The sequence below is a fragment of the Natrix helvetica genome (genome assembly GCF_964273705.1).
Source record: "Natrix helvetica genome assembly, chromosome: 8".
NCBI lineage: Eukaryota > Metazoa > Chordata > Lepidosauria > Squamata > Natricidae > Natrix > Natrix helvetica.
The window spans coordinates 25,944,962-25,957,144 of record NC_138559.1 but is presented as its reverse complement, the minus strand read 5'-3'; the positions used below and the strand labels follow the sequence as shown (position 1 = coordinate 25,957,144).

The 12,183-nt window shown below is 49.2% G+C and overlaps 1 protein-coding gene across 3 annotated transcripts in view; it reads left to right on the top strand.

Annotated features, from left to right (window-relative positions):
* ABCG4 (ATP binding cassette subfamily G member 4) overlaps nucleotides 1-12,183 on the top strand; it is a 37,790-nt gene extending 25,607 nt beyond the window's left edge. For all 3 annotated transcript variants that reach the window (XM_081961110.1, XM_081961111.1, XM_081961112.1), the window contains 9 exons: nucleotides 201-324; nucleotides 549-663; nucleotides 2,614-2,753; nucleotides 3,244-3,348; nucleotides 5,532-5,700; nucleotides 7,214-7,314; nucleotides 8,425-8,583; nucleotides 9,469-9,587; nucleotides 10,171-12,183. In XM_081961110.1, coding sequence (XP_081817236.1) covers nucleotides 201-324; nucleotides 549-663; nucleotides 2,614-2,753; nucleotides 3,244-3,348; nucleotides 5,532-5,700; nucleotides 7,214-7,314; nucleotides 8,425-8,583; nucleotides 9,469-9,587; nucleotides 10,171-10,396 — 1,258 coding nt within the window. In that variant the 3' untranslated portion in view covers nucleotides 10,397-12,183. The remainder of the gene's footprint in view (nucleotides 1-200; nucleotides 325-548; nucleotides 664-2,613; nucleotides 2,754-3,243; nucleotides 3,349-5,531; nucleotides 5,701-7,213; nucleotides 7,315-8,424; nucleotides 8,584-9,468; nucleotides 9,588-10,170) is intronic.

Genomic DNA, 12,183 nt, shown 5'->3' with positions numbered 1-12,183 from the left:
CTTAAAAACAACAACCCCGCTTTCCCAAGACAAGGGAAAAAGAAATATGACTATTATAGAAATGCGCAATGGAAACACGAAGGCTGCAAATATGCCACCAGTCTAGAGCTCCATCTCACCCCCCCCCAAAGAGAAGACAACCTCTGTCTTTGCGCCCATTGCCCACAACGGCTTTATCCTCTCTTTCTCTGCCTCTCCAGCGGACTGGATAGCATGTCCTGCTTCCAGGTGGTTTCCCTCCTGAAATCCTTGGCCCAGGGGGGCCGAACCATCATCTGCACCATCCACCAGCCCAGCGCTAAGCTCTTTGAAAAGTTTGACAAGGTGAGGCCTTCTGCGGCGCTCCAACTTTCTCCGTCGAGCAGCCTGTGACGGAATGCCACGGGAGCCAGGATGGTGCCCGAATGGCAGAAGGACGCCTGAAGGGCTTAGAATCTGTGGGGCAGGAGTTCACCACTGTAGAACTCTTTGATTTGAGGCTCCCATGTGGCACCTCTCTTATTGCACTCAGGATTTGCACTTTCCCCTCCCTTCTTCTTTCTTTCCAGCTCTACATCCTCAGCCAAGGTCAATGTATCTTCAAGGGAGCTGTGTCCAACCTCATCCCGTATCTAAAGGGGCTTGGCTTGCATTGCCCCACCTACCATAACCCAGCTGATTTCAGTAAGTCATGTTGGCCATAGATGGCTTTTGTATCTACCAGAGTTAAGAGATGCATGGCGTGGTCCTTTCTTAGCAGGGGTGGGTTGCTGCCGGCGTTAACGCCACTTTGCTTTGTGTGCATGGTGTGTGTGCTTGTGCAGTTGCCTGTAAATTTTTCTGCGCATTCGCAGAACATTATAAAATGACAAAAACATGCCGGCAATGACATGGGTGACCAGGAACTGGTTCTGGGGTGTGGCCAGCCTGCCATCACTACCGGTTCGCCCGAACTGGTGCAAACCGGTAGCAATCCATCTTGTTTCTTAGGATCCTGTAGTGATAGGTTGGGACTGTCTAATCCAGACAGTCACCCCCTAACGGGAAAAATCTCTCTAGGGTTTCAGGCAGATGTTCACCAGCCTTATCTGGACATGCTGAGTACTTTTTTGAGGATCTCCTGAACATCTGGCCGTTTAGTGATGGCTTGATCTGAAGTCGTCCACCAGATGGGAATTGAGGGCCAGAGGCCTGGATCTAAGAATGACTTTCAGGAACTTCTTTGTGGGTTCCCTATTAGGAACTCCCGAGTGGTCCTTGACAGAAGACATGAAACAATATTGTATTAGGAAGCTATTTTGATCCAACCCATCATAGAATAGAATAAATAATGGAATGGAATGGAAGGGAATGGAAGAGAAGAGAAGAGAAGGGAAGGGAAGGGAAGGGAAGGGAAGGGAAGGGAAGGGAAGGGAAGAGAAGAGAAGAGAAGAGAAGAGAAGAGAAGAGAGAGGAGAGGAGATAAGATATGGAATGGAATAATGGAATGGGATAGGATAGAATAGAATAGAATAGAATAGAATAGAATAGAATAGAATAGGTCCATTTCTGGAAGCCACCAGAGAAGGCTAAAATTTGCATCCCTTTCTTAGGACCTTCCATTCAATGTCTTGCAATGGGGAATTAATCCGCCCTATGGGGAATATGTCCAATATCAAAGCAGCAGCTCAGAAGCTCAGGGTTCAAAATGTCTGCTTGGCCACCCCTATTTTAAGTTGTTTCTAATGATCCAAGAGCCTTATGTTCTCACATATCTATATATACAAAAGCCAAGTACCACACACTCATCATGAAATCTCCAGAACCGTAAAGCTTACAAACTTGAAATTGGCACCAAGAGAAATGTTGCTCTTGGCTTCTAGGTGCTCACTAAGTAAGGATTTTTTGAAATGACCATCACATCATTAGTTTCTCATACAGTAATTAACATGTGCTGATGCTAAGGAGTTCTACTCCCCCTCCCCACCTGAAAAAAACTCTGTTCCAATTGCCACTTGCCTCACATTCCGTTACCTCAGTTCAAACTGGCAGACATTCCACTCCTTCACACAGGAGCAGTCTGGGCTCCTTATAGTACTAAATGTTGGTACCTCACCAAAATGTCTACTCCTTCCACCTATGGAACTGCTTCCGGAGTCAAGGCAGTGGGAGTGAGATTCCCTTATGTGTTTCAATCACCAACCACCACTGAACCAACAGATTGAACCGGAGTGAACTCAATTTCTCCTTAATTGCCAGATCACACAGTGTTGTTGCGAAGCATGGGCATCCAGCGTGTGTGTGTGTGTGTGTATGTGTGTGTATTTGTTGTCGTAGATTTTCATGGGTGTAGGTAGGCTGGTCTTGTTGCATTCGGGTCTTTTCCCATGTAAGATTGAGATTGTCTTGGCAACGTTTCGGCGAGGTCCCACTCGCCATCTTCAGGCTGGTGTTTTCGGCTTTGTGCTTGTGCGAGTAAGGCGTGGTCAGAGCTGTTGTCTTTCTATGAATTCTGGTGTGTGTGTGGGGGGTGCTAAACATTAATGCTGATTCATGAAAATTAAAAAAAATAATGATTCTTAGCATGGGAAGGGTGAGGAGAGATGAGCGTCTCTTGGCAGAGGCATGAGCCTCTCTCTGTCTTCCCCACTGCAGTCATTGAGGTGGCCTCAGGGGAGTATGGCGATCTCAACCCACTCCTCTTCCAAGCCGTCCAGAATGGGCTGTGCACCATGGAGGAGGAGAAGGGCAGTCCAGAAAAGATGGATTCCTTGGTGCCAGGACCCTGCATGGCGGTGAGTGGTCTACAGGGGGCAGGGGGAGGTTCTTTGACAGCTGGAGGCCCCCAAGACATCAGCGCCATGTTAGGCTAGGCGAGGGCAGCTGTGTTACTCCCAAGGTTGTTCTGTTTCCTTTCGTCCTCTCTTTTTTTAAAAAACCAGTTGAGGTGCAACATCTTGTGCATTGCTTGGAAAAGGTGTCATAAATATGGGGTCCCCAAACCCCAGTCCATAGACCGGAACCGATCTGTGGCATGCCAGAAACTGGGCCACGCCAACAAGCAAATCCCCATCCATGGGATGCAGGCAGCATGTGAAAACACGCTCCCCTGCGGTCTGCGGAAAAACCTCTCTCCACGGAACCGGTCCCTGGGGCCTCAAAAGTTGGGCCTCTGTCATAAAAGTCTTCCTTGGAGATCACTAGAATTGTTGTAGTTTTTATTAACCTTCAATTTCTCTCTCTCCCTCCCTCCCTCCCTCTCTCTCTCTCTCATCCTTCACTCAGCCCCAGGATTTGGATCATATTGAGAGTCACACCTTTGCTACCAGTACCCTGACTCAATTTTGCATTCTTTTCCACAGGAGCTATATTTCCATCCTAAGAGACACGGTAAGGGGCCAGGGATGAAGAAACGAGATGGATGGATGGATGGATGGATGGATGGATGGATGGATGGATGGAGGAAAGAAGGGGGGAATGAGATGGAGGAAGGGAGGGGGGAGGGAAAGAGGGAGGAAGACGGGAATGAGATGGAGGAAGGGAGGGGAAGGAAGGAAGGACAGAGAGGAAGGAAGATGAGTATAAAAAGAAAGGAAGGAGGAAGGAAGGAGAGAAAGGAAGATGGGAATGAGATGGAGGGAAGGAAGGGAGAGAGGGAGGAAGGAATATGGAAATGAGAAGGGAGGGAAGGAAGGGAGAGAGGGAGGAAGGAATATGGAAATGAGAAGGAAGGAAGGGGGAAGGAAAGAAGGAAGGAAGGAAATAGTAGAAGGAAGGCAGTCAGGGAAGGAAGGGAGGGAGGGAGGGAGGGATGTCTCTGTGTTTTGCATCACTAATACTTTGACTTCAGTTGCTGTGACAACATCTGGAATATCTTTGGAGCTTTTAGGATGCAGAGCTAGCAGGGTCTCCTGGAGGGTCACAAAAAGGCCAGGCTGGTGGCCATAAAAACCATAGAAGCCAACTCATGGTTTATACGTGTTGTGGCCAGCAACTTGACTTTTGTTAACACGCGTGCATTCACACACACACACACACACACACACATTGCGATGAACAGTTCTGAGGTAGAGCTGCTATTTGGGTCTCCAACCAGGCAGGCTACCCTCGCAGAGACTCAAGATCCAGGACTGGATCATCGTTTTTGTTTTTTTAATTCCTTCCCAGCCTATTTATTGATTTGTTTGTAACAATGGCGACATTTTCTCCGTCCTGGTCCAGCCCAAGATTCTGGCTGGCTTTCAGCTGAGATGAATATTTGATAGGTTTGCATTTTACCAAGTAATAATAAGGAGTATTTTGTGCTGCGTGGGGTTAAGAGAGGCTGGGACCACACGGCACAAATCGCCTTTATTCTTCATTTTGTTCAGAGGTTTTTATGAGCTCCTGGGGCAGCCCTGGGCAGCCTGCCAGAATGCCATTTCCTCCCCTCCATCAAGAGCAGGAAAATGAAAATGTTGCATCCATCAGCTTCTGAAAACGCGGGGAGACCCCAGAGATTGGGGTGCTTCTCACCCATCGCCACACTGGGATAAACTGGGCGACTGGCTTTTCCAACCCAACCTGTTGTGAGAAGTCAGCCATTGTAGTGGCCCAATCAGTTCTGTGGCTTTTCCTCATGTTGTGGCCCGCCAGCAGCCAGTGGAGCTGGCAGCAGAGTCAGACAGTGAGGAGGTTGGGGAGGAACCTGGGCAGTCCTGGAGTCTGGGGAAGGTTCAGACAAGGACTCTGCGTCAGAGGCAGAGAGAGGGCCGAGGCCATCTGGCAGTGATCAGATACCTTCAGAGCAGAGGTGGGTTCCTACCAGTTCGGCCCAGTCGGACGAGTAGGTAGTAACTCAGCCTGCCACACCCCTGAACCAGTTCTCACTGCACTGCCATAGGTGCCCCATTTTGTTTTTTGCTTCTGCACATGCACAGAAGCATTTTTAGCACTGCGCATGTGTGCATAGTGCGCATCAAGGGCACACGCGAAGCGAGTACCTGAGCTAACTAGCAATAGCAGCGGCCGGAACTCACCCCTGCTTCGGAGCTCGACAGCAGTGAGGCAGAGGAACAGCTGGAGCCTGTTCCCAGTGTGCGCATGCGCAGAGCTGCCAGGAGACAAGAACAACTAAGAAACCCTTGGAGGTGATTGGCCCCTCCCATAGGAAATAAAAGAGGAGCGAAAGGGGAGTGGAGTTTGCAGGAGACAATTCATTCGTTTGGTCGTTAAATTCCTTTCAGGAGTGTGAAGATCTGTCCCTGAATCTCAGGGACTCTGTGCCCAGTCTTTCGTTGCACAGCATCTCATCTGAAAAATATTGACATGGCAGCTTTCCAAGATAGATAAGGTCTGTGGTCATAAATACTCCTTTGAAATACTGTTTGCTAGGCATTTGCTGAAGGTGAACGAGAGGAATTCACATTTGTTTAATAAAAGGGGTTTTGCCGGGACCAGGACTCTGCCTCCTGCTTTTTGGGGGAAGCCTCGCTCAGAACAAGATGTCCCAATGTTTTGCCAAAGGAGACAGAAGTATCTTCCGCAGGAAAATCCTTCCCCAGCTGACTTACAGGTCTTCTTCTTCTGCACAGCTCCTCACCCACCTGCGGTTCATGTCACACATTTGCACGGGGGTGTTGATCGGCCTGCTCTACCTACACATCGGCAACGATGCCACCAAGGTCTTCAACAACATCGGCTTCCTGTTCTTCTCCATGCTGTTCCTCATGTTTGCTGCTCTGATGCCCACAATTCTGACATGTGAGTTGGGGGGGGGGGGATCTCTTTGTAGAGGAACAGCCTGGCATCTTTAGGGCCCTTCTGGGTGAGGCACGTGGGTGACACCAGGAAGAAGGGAAATCTGGAGCTTTCCAGGTTGTTGACCTTCAGAGGATGGGAGAGTTTCTGCAGAAGAAGAATTAGATCTTCGTGACTTCGTTTATTTTCAGGAGGACATGACATGATCTTCTAGTTGGGGGCCCCACATTTTTTAAAACCTATTTTGGGGCCTCCAAGCCTTGCTGGTGAGATAGTGTTATACCGTGTTTTTCGGAGTATAAGACGCACTTTTCCCTCCTTAAAAGAGGGTGAACATTTGGGGGCATCTTATACACTAAATGTAGCTCTGCCCACCCACTGTCCCCCACTGTTCCTTCCAGCAATTTGCCTCCTTGCAGCAAACAGCCTGTTTCAGTTTCAATTTCAGCACAGCCTGATTAGCACAAGCAGCTGATTGTCTGTTGGATTGGCCTCCCAACAATCAGCTGTTTCAGGCTGCAGGGATTGTCATTGCCTATTGCCGCCTCTGTGCATCCCATTTTCAGCCTCTGCATCCCATTTTTGGTCTCCGTGCACCCCATTTTCTGCCCATTCCAATCTCCGCTACCCGGAATGGGTGGAAATGGGGGCACACGGAGGCCAAAAATGGGGCATGCGGAGGCTGAAAACAGGATGCGGAGGGCGAAAATGGGCACGGAGGCGGCAATCGGCTATGGCAATCCCTGCAGCCTGAAGCAGCTGATGGTTGGGAGGCTGATCCAACCGACAATCAGCTGTGTGTGCTAATCAGGCTGTGCTGAAAAATGAAAAGGGCTGTGGGCTGTTGGCTGCAAGGAGGCAAATTACTGCGAGGCAGATTTTTTTTTCTTGTTTTCCTCCCCAAAAGCTAGGTGCATCTTATACTCCAAAAAATACGGTAACTTGAGAGTGGGAGGGCTAGCGGTCTGGAGTTCTTGATCAATGAGAGGAATTGGGAGGGCTGAATAAATCCTGTTAATCCAACTTTTCTTTTTCCTCGCAAAGCAATCAAATGGATTCACTAACCTCCTGAAAAGCTTAACATATAAACAAACATTGAATTGCTGAGCCACGGAGTGCGGAAGGGCTGGGAATTGTATCGCTGCAAAACTGGGGAATAGATGGGGATTATCCAAGGCCAAATATGGCATTTTCAGGCTCCTGCCTTGGCATGCATATTTTCCAGGGAGACAAACCAAGACAGTGAGATCATTTTATTACAATTTATCAGAATACCAGCTGGATACCCGTGCTTCGCAATGAAACTATATGATTAGGCAATGCAGGAGAAATCCAGTTCACTCCGGTTCAATCCTTTGGCTCAGTGGTGGTCGGTGATTGAAACACATAAGGGAATATTGCTCCCGCTGCCTTCCTCCCCCTGGCTGGATATGCTGTTCCTTTCAACTCACCCCCCCCTCTCTCTTCCTCCCTCTCCTTCCCTCCCTCCCCCACCTCTCTCTCTCTCTCTCTGCAGTCCCCTTGGAGATGTCTGTCTTCCTGCGAGAACATCTCAACTACTGGTATAGCCTAAAAGCCTACTTTCTGGCCAAAACTGTAGCAGATGTTCCTTTTCAGGTAACCACTTCCTCCTGTCCCCCATTTCTGCCATAGGGAGGGGGGTCTACTGATTTTACAGCTTGATAGCAGGCCAGGTTTCAACAGGTGCAGCTGAACAAAGAGGTAATCCTTTATTTACAATTACAATTAGAATAGAATAACAGAGTTAGAAGGGACCTTGGAGGACTTCTAGTCCAACCCCCTGCCTAGGCAGGAAACCCTACACCACTTCAGACAAATGGCTATCCAACATCTTCTTAAAAATGTCCAGTGTTGCAGCATTTACAACTTGTTCAGGCAAGTTGTTCCACTGATTAATTGTTCTAACTGTCAGGAAGTTTCTCATCAGTTCTAAGTTGCTTCTCTCCTTGATTAGTTTCCACCCATTGCTTCTTGTCCTGCCCTCAGGTGCCTTGGAGAATAGTTTCACTCCCTCTTCTTTGTGGCAACCCCTGAGATATTGGAACACTGCTATCATGTCTCCCCTGGTCCTTCTTTTCATTCAACTAGACCAGGGGTGGGGAACTGTGGCTCTTTTGCGACTTGTGGACTTCAACTCCCAGAATTCCAGAACCAACATAGCTGCCTCAGGAATTCTGGGAGTTGAAGTCCACAAGTCGCAAAAGAGCCACAGTTCCCCACCCCTGAACTAGACCTACCCAGTTCCTGCAACCGTTCTTCAAATATTTTATCTGCCAATTAGGCACTTCCATCACTAAGTGATGCGATTGTTAAGTCAACCGTGCCTGATTTTAAGACCTTTCTTTGCCATGGTCATTAAGCAAATTTGGTTTTCTCCCCCCTCGTTGCTTATTGGGAAAGCCACCAAATGGCCATCACGAGACCTCATCAATACATGCCAAGTATCTGAATTTTGATCATGTGACTGCAGGACACTGTGATGGTCATGGGAGAGCGGGTGAAAAGTCCTTCAGTGCCATCCTAACTTTGGATATTAAACAAATAGTCATACGTTGAGGACCATCTGTGGTGGTGGAGCCAAGGGTTGGTTCCTTCCCTTGGTGGAGGACGTTGGCACCCCCTTAACTGAGAGACATTTCAAACAATCCTTTATTCTGAAGGACAGATCCTTCTTCATTGGTCCCCACCCTCCCGCTTCTTCTGCAGATCATTTGTCCCATCACCTACTGTAGCATCGTCTACTGGATGACCGGTCAGCCCCCCGAAGCGATCCGCTTCCTACTCTTCTCAGCGTTGGCCACCTGCACCGCCTTGGTGGCCCAATCTGTGGGTCTTTTCATCGGAGCAGCGTCCAGCTCCCCACAAGTGAGTCTACAGCACCATGGTCCAGAGTGGTTCGGGAGCCCCTCTTGATGGGGAGGGGAACTCACGTTGTCATCCCAGAGTCTAATGTGATCCCATACCAAAAAGAAATTAAGGATCAAAAAAGAGAGAGCCAAGTTGTAAGATCTAACCAAAGTCCTTCTTAAAAAATATATATTTTTTAAAGCAAGCGGCTTCGCACACATCACACAGACACAAACACATCCTTTGCAGGGATTGCCATTGCCTATTGCTGCCTCCGCGCATCCCATTTCCAGCCTCCACATGCCCCGCTTTCAGGCTCCGTGCGCTGCATTTTATGCCTGTTTCAGATGGCGGGGATTGGAATGTTGAAAAATGGGGTGCGCAGGGACCGAAAACAGGATGCATGGAGGCAGCAATAGGCAATGGCGATCCCTGCAGTCTGAAACAGCTGATGGTTGGGAGGCCGATCCAACCAACAATCAGCTGCTTGTGCTAATCAGGCTGTCCTGAAGCTGAAACAGAAAGTGGCTGTTTGCTGCAAGGAGGCAAATTGCTGGGAGGCAGAGACCAAAGGTTGGGGCTGGAGGGGCTACATTTGGTGTATAAGACGCACCCAAATTTCCACCCTCTTTTAGGGGGGGGGGGGAGTACGTTTTATACTCCGAAAAATACAGTAGACAAATGACCGTCCTGAACCTCAGAACTAAGAATATAAAACAGAGGCATCTACTTAAAACCTGCTCTCCTCACCTGCTCTCTTGGGACAAACCCAAGGTCTACCTGGCTTGGGATGGTGGAGGGCCCCAATCTATGGGAGGCTGGTTTACATATCCAGATTTGAAATCCTGAGTTTTCAACCTCCATCCTGCTTCTCTTCCAACCATCTTACATGTCTCCTCCCAGGTGGCTACTTTCGTAGGTCCAGTTTCAGCCATTCCAGTCCTTCTCCTTTCTGGCTTCTTTGTCAGTTTCAAGACCATCCCTACCTACCTGCGGTGGAGCACCTACGTCTCTTATGTGAGGTAAGAAAAGCACCTGGAGCTCCCTCCAGCTCAGGTTAAGGTCCAGGCAGCTTCGGGCGATGGTCATAGACATCCAGCAGAAGCCATGATGATGATGATGATGACGACATATCATCATCTCATGATCATACAAATAACATGGCTTTTGTAATTTGGAGACTACATGGAAAGGAAACCAGATAGACAGCACTTGCTCTCTCTCTCTCTCTCTTGTATCTGTCTGTCTGTCTATCTACCAATCATCTATCCTCTCTCTCTCTCATCCTATCCTATCTTATTCTATCCTATCAATCTATTATCCACCGGTATCTACCAGTTCATCCATCCATCCATCCATCCATCCATCCATCCATCCATCCAGTCTGTCGTCCGTCCATCCATCCATCCATCCATCCATCCATCCATCCATCCATCCATCCATCCATCCATCCATCCATCCATCTATCTATCTATCTATCTATCTATCCCTCCCCCCACCTCTGCCATACTGAATTATGCTAGATGTTCCAGTCCCTTTTCTGCAGGACCTTTATTCCACTTCTTCTGTAGCCCCCTTTACACTCTCTCCTCTGCTCTGCCTCAGGTACGGCTTTGAAGGTGTCATCCTCACCATCTACTCCATGGACCGTGATAATCTGGACTGCAAAGACAATGGTTGCCCCTTCGAGGAGCCAGCCAAGATCCTGAAGGAGTTGGATGTGGAAGAAGCCAAACTGTACCTCGACTTTGCAATCTTAGGTGCTTTCTTTTTCATCATCCGCCTTCTGGCTTACCTCACCCTCAAGTACAAGGTGAAGGCACAAAGATAAGAGGGGAGACGGACCCAGATTCTGATGCTGTGGGACAGACAGATGCCCTTCCTACCACTGCCCTCCTGCCCCAAATGGAACCTCTGCAGGCTACAGGTCAAAGAGGGAGATGCCGGAGAGCTGGTGACCACTTCAGCTTGGCCAAAGACTGATGAAATATCTCAGAACTGTTTTAACCTACATTCTTCATGACAAATGAGGCTTACTCCCTCTTTCTTCCATTCCTTTCCTTCCTTCCTTTCCTCCTTTCTCTCCTTTCTATTTCCTTGTTTCTCATCTTCCTCCCTCCCTTCCTATTACCTTCCTTCCTCTCCTCCCTCTCCCCATTTTCCTTCCTCTCCTTTCTATTTCCTTCCTCTCCTTCCCCTTTTCCTTCCTTCCTTCTCATCTTCCTCCCTCCCTTCCTATTACCTTCCTTCCTCTCCTCCCTCTCCCCATTTTCCTTCCTTCCCCTCCTTTCTATTTCCTTCCTCTCCTTCCTATTTTCCTTCCTTCCCTTCCTCCGTTCTCTCCTTCCTTCCTTTCCTTTCTTCCTATTACCTCCCTCTCCCCCCTCTCGCCATTTTCCTCTCCTTCCTTCCTCCCTCCCTCCCTTCCTTCCTTCCTTCCTTTCTCCCCTTGCATCTCTTTCTCCCTCATTTCTGGACTGTATCATCCAATCTCTCTTCCCTGAATATCTGAATATCCAACCAAGGAAACTTCTTTGCCCTACGAGTGGAGACAAGGCAGGCGGAGGGAGCCCCAGACCGGGGGGAGGGCAGGCGGAGGGGGGCAGATGCTACAACCTTTTTGGGCAGGGCCCAGGGGAGGTGCTGGGCTTGGGGGAGGGGGAAAGGTGTGTAGGGAGGGGGAGGGAGGGGGGTTTCCTCTGACAAGCACACTTCGTTGCTCCATCGCTTGATAGCCTCATTTCTTTTTACTCGCTTTGCTGTAGCATGTGGATGCATATTAAGGCTTTGGAAGACTGAATAGGAGGGGTGGACTGCCTAGGGCTGCACCCCCCCCAACCGTACATGTAGCAATGGCGCGTGGTTTTCATCCCTCCCTCCCAGCCTCCCTCTTCTTGGCCTCCTTTCCCAGATGCCTTTCTTCCTGAGCCCTTTAGAAGGAGGAGAAAAAAAGCCCATATACCGATCCAGCTTCTTTTGCAAGAACACAGACCCCCGAAGGAGATCCAGCCGGTGGGATCCGGGGCTTTCGAACTCAGGGTGGCATTTTGAAAACTTGCTCCTTCTGTGGGGCCAGAGCCTGAGGGGGGGAGGCTGAGAGATTCTGGGGGAAACAAAGCAGAGAGGTGGGTTGCTACTGGTTCGTATCGGTTGAGGCGAACCTCTAGTGGACCTCCGTGATGGCGAAACCATGGCACGCATGTCAGAGGTGGCACGCAGAGTCCTCTCTGTGGGCATGGGCACGATCGCCAGCTGGTGTTTGCAGGCACCAGAGCACTGGAAAATGGCCTGAATAACGACCAAAGAAGAGGCTGTTTGGGGGGCTGTTTTGCATGCGGTTTTTGGGTCGTTTTCAGGCCATTTTTGCACCCTTTTCAAGTTGGTTTTTGGGACATTTACAGGACCATTTTTGTGTGGTTTTTAGGCCACTTTTAGCCCAAGAAATGGTCCGAAAACAGTCCAAAAAGTGGCCTTAAAATGGCTTAAAAACAGGCATGCGCAAGCTGGCTAGCTGGTCTTTGGGTTCTGGTGCTCTGGCGCATACACACACACACACACACACACACACACACACGTGTTCTAGTTTGGGCACTCGGTGCCGAAAAGCTTCGTCATCAC